A 6,954-nucleotide genomic window follows, 5' to 3' on the forward strand; every position below is an offset into this window, starting at 1 on the left:
ATTTTCATTAAAATAATTGAGATGAGTTTTTCTTTGCATGGGAAGAATTGCCGGTGGCAAAGTTCACGCCTTCAAAAGAAAAATCCAGTTTTGGGTTGCGTCTGTTGAGAAGAGGTGGACTTTTTGAGTCTTTTAAATAATTTTTTCGTTTATTGATGAAATATGTGAACGCCTTCGAAGTTGGGAAATGTTCTTTGAGCACTACATCCCAGCAGCTCGGGATACAATGCTGCAAGATGGGGTGGTCAAATCGTTTTCAATTTTGACAAAGCCAACCAGTCCATCCTCAAGTGAATACGTTTGATAGACATTATTTCGGACTCCACCTTGAAATCTATTTTCGAGTCCGATAGTTACCTACCTTTTTTACTGCGTTTGGAAAAGAAAAAATTTCAAGCGCTCGTTGAAAAAGCAAAACGTGTTCTTCCATATGCCACAACTTAATGATGCGAATTCGGATTTTTTACCTTTACAGATACCAAAACTAAATACCCAGGCTGTCTAGATGACAGACCCGACATCCATCTCCAGCTATTAAAAATTAATCGCAACATATCCAAATTGTGCATGCTAAAACAACCTCACTCCTCCCATTAATTAATTAATCATTAATGTTCAAATTAATACTTTCGCAATTGAGTAGAGTTTTAGAGACATATTTATCGATTAGTTCTTGGGAAACAAGAAGGTCGATTTGATATTTTTGGACGGAGCGGGCCAAAATTTTTCTGAACTCGACCAACCTGACCCACCCATAATGTCCAACCAGACCGTCTCACGTCTTTGGTGCCAGGGGAAAAAGGATTTTTGGGAAGTGACCAAAACAAACTGGCCAGGATAGGGATAGGGATAAAAGAGGTGGCCACAAGGCCTACTGCACCTCGACCTGAATGTGCTCCTCTGTTTTTTATAACTCACTAGTCATCAGATTGCTAATCAGCCTCCATAGCTTTGCCAGCTCCTTAGTGTAAAATCTTACTTGCGGTATTTATTGTCCTAGTTGCAAGAACCTGCACCTACATAGACCACAGAAACATAGAATGTGTTCTACGGTCTTCTCCTCTTCTTGGCAGTATCTGCACAGTGTTTCTTCTGTCTGTACTCCGGTGCATGTGCTTTCTTAAGTGGCTGTCAGGAGTCCAATCAGAATCCTGGTTCGGTTGGGTTGCCTTCTAGTAATTTTTTTGCAAGGTTTACGGATGGTCATTCTATGAATCAATTTGCGTGTTTCATACCTGTGATATTGTTCCATCAGGTTTTGGGTTCATTAAGGATTTTAAGATGTATCCTCTTTTGTGGCAGGATGCTAAGCCACGATAGGTTCAGGACCCATAGAGTCCATATTGGCTTTTGTCAGCCCCGAGTGCCCAGAGACCCATGCCATGGTCAGGTGATTAGTGGCTAACTTCCGTCAGGACCTCCGTGCAGTTCCAATCATTTCGCTTTCACCTCGCATGAAGCTAGGACATTTAGTGCTGCCTGACTGTCAAGAAAATGGCTATCTTCCGGGTATGTATTCCTAGCCTTTTTATTTCTCTGGCACATTGTTCAATCGCTATGATTTCAGACTGGAAAACTGTAGGTTTACCGTCAGTTGGCCTAGTGGTTCATCTCGAAGACCCCCAGCTTCCATACCCTTGGAGCCGTATACAAGTAGGAATTTGCCTTTAGTGGTTTTGTACTTTGTACTTCTTGGTGAAGTTGTACTTTGGAGTAGTGGCATCAATTGGCATATTTAGAATGGCACCTGCCTGTATCTCCTCCCTCAGTTTTATTTACATGATTTATCCTACCGTCATTTCGTTCTTTGGATTCATCCGTCATAGTGATACCGTTCTCCACCACCTAATTAAGAATGGACTGGCTAATCTAATTTATAAAACATTAAATTACTACATAAACTACATATACATGTACTTAATTTTAAATATTTGACTGCGAGGGGTCCGCCCTGGATTTTGTTCTGTTAAAGGGGTCCGCTGGCTAAAAAGTTTGGGAAGCCTTGCCTTAGAGGGTAGTAATACGTATCGTACAGACGTTTACGTTCTGTAAATAAGCGTCAATCGAATATTTAAAAGGGGGTAAAATAAAAATCGTACGTTTCAGTCTCCATGCCGGCCATTTTCCTTGGGTACGAGGGAGAGCCGGGAGTAAGGAGGGTTTGTCACCATGGATACCCGGGTCCTACCGCGCCAACCCCTTCTCATGCTAATACCAGGGCCTCCTGGCCCTCTTTATATTCACTATCAACCCTCCGACGTGACTCGCCGGCGACACGTGCGAATTTAAATGTGGGCCAGGAATCTTCACCCCGCCTTCCTCAGGTTATGAAATCAGTCTGAAACGTGGTTCGCCTATTCAATTTTAAATTGTTCTATTGAATGTTTATTGTTACCGGCGGTTGGAAACATTCCTTGTGATATTAATTTCCACCCTGTATATGCAAACAGGAGTTTTTTCACAATTAAAATTATTTATTGATATTTTAAATATTAATTTTTAATTAAATATTATTGCTATTATTAGTCCCGATGTAGGTGTTTTCTTTATAATCGATCTTATCCCTGATGTTCATTTAATACAAAATGTCTACTCACAAATACTCTATTAGCACAAGAATGGTACAAATAAAAAAATAATAAAATTTAATAATAATAAATAAATCCAATTCACCCGTCACTCCAGCAATTACAGTAATGAATTAGTTCAGTAATTTAATTTTTAACTTAATGTTTTTTTGCTTTCTGCATAGATTTCATTTTTTTATTTTATTTTTAAGTAATGATTAGTGGGCTATTTCTTATAATTTGCTAAATTTTTATGTTAATTTCATTTATTTTAATGTAAATCAATTTCCTTCTTTTGCTTATTTGTATCTTTTCCGGTTTTATTCGTAATCTATGTTGAGTTTATATCTTCTTTTTTCATATTTTTTTCTTTACACTTTTTGGGACATTTTTTATTTCTTTATTCTTATTTTTATTTTAAGTTTCATATAGAGTTTATGCTTTCTTAATTTTAGTCTCTCTCTCTCTCTCTCTCTCTCACTCTCTNGCTCGCAATATAGCAAAATTAGTTCATTTTAAAAGCGAAGTATACAAAATGAACTTACTATGAAGTTACTACAAAGTTGGCTTAAGTAATTCTACCAATAAATTTTAGAAAGGTTCTGCAGAGTTACTTTGGGAAATCTAAGATCGTATTTCGTATCCAGCAAATACAAAAGTTTTCTCTCTTTGTAAAAGTTAAATATTAATTCAATTTTACACCGGTACGCGAGAATTTCACTGAAAATACAGTATCTTGAAGCAATCAACACTTTCTATTGTACTTTTTAAGCCATGGTTCATCATTGTCGGTACCTTCTTTCGACGGAAGATCAATCGGAAATATTGAATTTTTTTTTAAAGTATTGTGAAGCTCAATAATTTCGTAGAAGCATTAAGAATTCGGCTTACAGCATAGAACATATAGGGTTGTATGGCAGGTATGGCAAAATTGACCATTATTGGTATGGCAAAATTGACCATTATTAAATTAAATTCACCTTTTGCAAATAAATTTCATAATTTTACAAATTAAATTCTTCATTTTGAAATTAAATTGCCATTGATTAAACAGACTCGTTTGCTAATTAAATTTACATTTTTGCAAATTCAATTTCATAAATTTGTAAACTAAATATAACTTTTTGTAAATCAATTTAACACCTTTGAAAAATATATTGACTCTTTTGTAAACTAAATTCACGCAACTGAATAATTTCATATTTTTTCAAATCAATTTCGTAAACAATTAAATGCAGTGTTTTGCTAATTAAATTCACCATTTGTAAACCAAATTCACCCTTTTGTAAATTAATTTCATATTATTACAAGTGAATATCATAAATTTGCAAACTAAATTCACCATTTTGCAATTTAAATGCCGTCTTTTACTAGTTGATTCAAAATTTTCCAAACTAAATGTACACTTTTTCAAATTAAATTCACATTTTTGCAAATCTATTTCATAAATAGGTCAGACAAAATAGACCATTGATCAAATATTCATTACAAAGAAATGCATTTTTCACATTAAATTATTCATTTTACAAACTAAATTCACACTTTTGCAAATCAATTTCATAAATTTGCAAATTTTTCTAATTAAATGCAGTCTTTTGCTCAATAAATTCACCATTTTGCAAACTAAATTCACCAATTTTCAAACTAAACGCACCATTCTGCGAATTAAATTCACTGTTTTGATATATAAATTCACTACTTTTCAAACTAAATTAAACATTTTGAAAATTAAATTTCTCTTCCTGAAAAGCAATTTCACCTCTGCTAAAATTTAGCTTTTTGTAAGTTAATTTAACACTTTTGCAAACTAAATTAACCCTTTTGCAAATTAAATTTATATTTTTGAAATTCAATTTCATAAATTTGCTAAATAATTTCACCATTTCCCAAATCAATTTCATAAATTTGCAAATTCACCATTTTCCTAATTAAATGCAGTCATTTGTGAAATAAATTCTCCATTTTTGAAAATCAATTTTATATATATTTTCAAAGTAAATTCACCACTTTTGTATTAAATCTATCATTTTATAAATTAAATTTATATGTTTGCAAATTAATTTCATCAATTTGCAAACTAAATTCACTTTTTGTTAATTAAATTTACATGTTTACAAATCAATTTAACCCCTTAAATTCAACGAAATTGACCCTTTACAGAATATAGTGTTTGTCGAAGTACACTGCATGGCTATTTTGCAGCCTTGGCTCTTTAAAGGGAGCAAGCAGGAGTTTTACCCGATATGGAAACCCTTCTTGAACACCGCTGTGAATTTCTGGAGTCACCGTTCTGGTGTTTGAAAGAAACAAAGATTGATTACGAATTGTATTATTTTGGAGATTCCTCAACTTAATCGTCACCCATCCATTTTATAGCAGAAATATGATATGATTCATTTATTAAATAAATGTACATCGACGGTTTTCATGTTTGCTGTGCTTGGTTTTAAGCATACTTTTTTGAAAACTTAACAAAAACTAAGTAAAAATGTATAAACTTGTATGTTTATATATTTTTTTATAATTGTTTTTAACAGAGAATACAATATCCGAATCGAGGTTATTAGGGTTAGACCATGTGTGAGAGTGGGAGCGCCGGCTGCCGTTTACGACGCGCCTTCTCTTCAATAACCCTTCTAAGAGTTTTATTGCTTACAGAGAAAATTGCATTGCGGGGACATCTCGTACTTTCTCCGACGGATGTCGAATCGTTTTGTCTTAAGTTGAACCCTTTCGCTTTTTCCAGGTTCGCAGGGTTGCGGCGGTGGCGGGGGATACCTTAACGACAGCTGCAGCGACACGGAGACCGGCCACTGTCTTCCCCCGGACACGAGGGAATACCTCCAGGTCAAGGAATCTCGCGAGTACCTGCCAATTAAGGTGGAATCGGCCGAGAAGGAGGACGACGTCTTTTACAAGACCATGCTCGTCGAACACCAAAACAAGCACTACCTAAACCCAGTCGGTAAATACACCATTCGATTCTGTTAGTGACTTCAATTTCATTCATCCTGAAAATTAGGTATTTCTTAACCAAAATTGTCTATAAAATACACCAAACCGAAGTTTATGTATGATGTATGCCAGCTTTTCCTTGACAATTTCATCTTCTAGCTGCATTAGCACCGCTGACCCAAAAAATTCACACACTTTAGCACTAAAATGATAACTTAAAACATCTTTCTTTTACTGTTCGAATGTAAAAATTAGAAGTATACCTATATATATTAATCATCATCGTCCATCTTGATCAACAATATCATCAATCAATGAGTAACATGTCTGTAATTTAATATGTGCAATAATGTAATACATGTTTCATTTTTCGTTGTTTTTAAACATTCAATCCTTGTCGATTATATAAGTGTGTGGTGTTTAGTGACCGTTAGTCAAAGATTATTTGGAGATCGTGAGATGCGGTCTGATGTGACGTAAGTTTTAGAAAAACATTTTTTTATCGTGCCAACGTTTCGATCTTTATTGAAATCATCTTCAGGGAACATTGTTTAAATTTTACAAAGGTGTGTAGCGTGGAAAAAATTAATTTATACAATGCTAGAAATTTTATATATATATATATATATATAATGAATTTGTACAATGCTAGAAAATTTTAGATTAAAAAAATGAATTTATACAATGCTAGAAAATTTTACAATGTTAGAAAATTTTACAATAAGAAAAAAAATGAATTTATGCAATGCTAGAAAATTTTACAAGAAAAAAAATGAATTTATATAATGTTAGAAAATTTTAAAAAAAGAAAAAAATGAATTTATATAGTGCTAGAAAATTTTATAATAAAAAAATGAATTTATACAATGCTAGAAAATTTTAGATTAAAAAAATTAATTTATACAACGCTACAAAATTTTACAATAAGAAAAAAATTAATTTAAACAATGTTAGAAAATTTTACAATAAGAAAAAATTAATTTATACAATGCTAGAAACGTTACAACAAGGACAAAATGAATTTATACAATGTTAGAAAATTTTAAAATTAGAAAAAATGAAGTTATACAATGCTAGAAAATTTTAGAATACAAAAAAATGAATTTATACAATGCTAGAAAATTTTAGATAAAACTATAAATTTATACCAATGCTAGAAAATTTTAGAATAAGAAAAAAATGAATTTATACAATGCTAGAAAATTTTAGATTAAATCAACATATTAGCTAACAACACTCAAAAAACACTCAAAGTTTTTAGAAAACACTCAAATTGTTTGTTTTCTAGAAAATTTTCTAGTATTGTATCAATCCATTTTTTTCTTATTTTAACATTTTCTTACATTGTATAAATTCATTTTTTTTATCTAAAATTTTATAGCATTGTATAAATTCATTTTTTCACATCCTACGTGTATTTGTATAATTTAAA

At 32.4% G+C, this 6,954-nt stretch overlaps 1 protein-coding gene across 2 annotated transcripts in view; it reads left to right on the forward strand.

The window, feature by feature from the left end:
- Positions 1 to 5,913, forward strand: part of LOC106668219 (LIM/homeobox protein LMX-1.2) — a 68,519-nt gene extending 62,606 nt beyond the window's left edge. For both annotated transcript variants that reach the window (XM_024229604.1, XM_024229603.1), the window contains exon 6: positions 5,314 to 5,913. In XM_024229604.1, the coding sequence (XP_024085372.1) occupies positions 5,314 to 5,558 (245 nt within the window). In that variant the 3' untranslated portion in view covers positions 5,559 to 5,913. The remainder of the gene's footprint in view (positions 1 to 5,313) is intronic.
- The last annotated feature ends 1,041 nt before the right edge of the window (positions 5,914 to 6,954 follow it).

This window comes from Cimex lectularius, unplaced genomic scaffold (genome assembly GCF_000648675.2).
Source record: "Cimex lectularius strain Harlan isolate CLEC.00 unplaced genomic scaffold, Clec_2.1 scaffold356, whole genome shotgun sequence".
Classification (NCBI taxonomy): Eukaryota; Metazoa; Arthropoda; class Insecta; order Hemiptera; family Cimicidae; genus Cimex; species Cimex lectularius.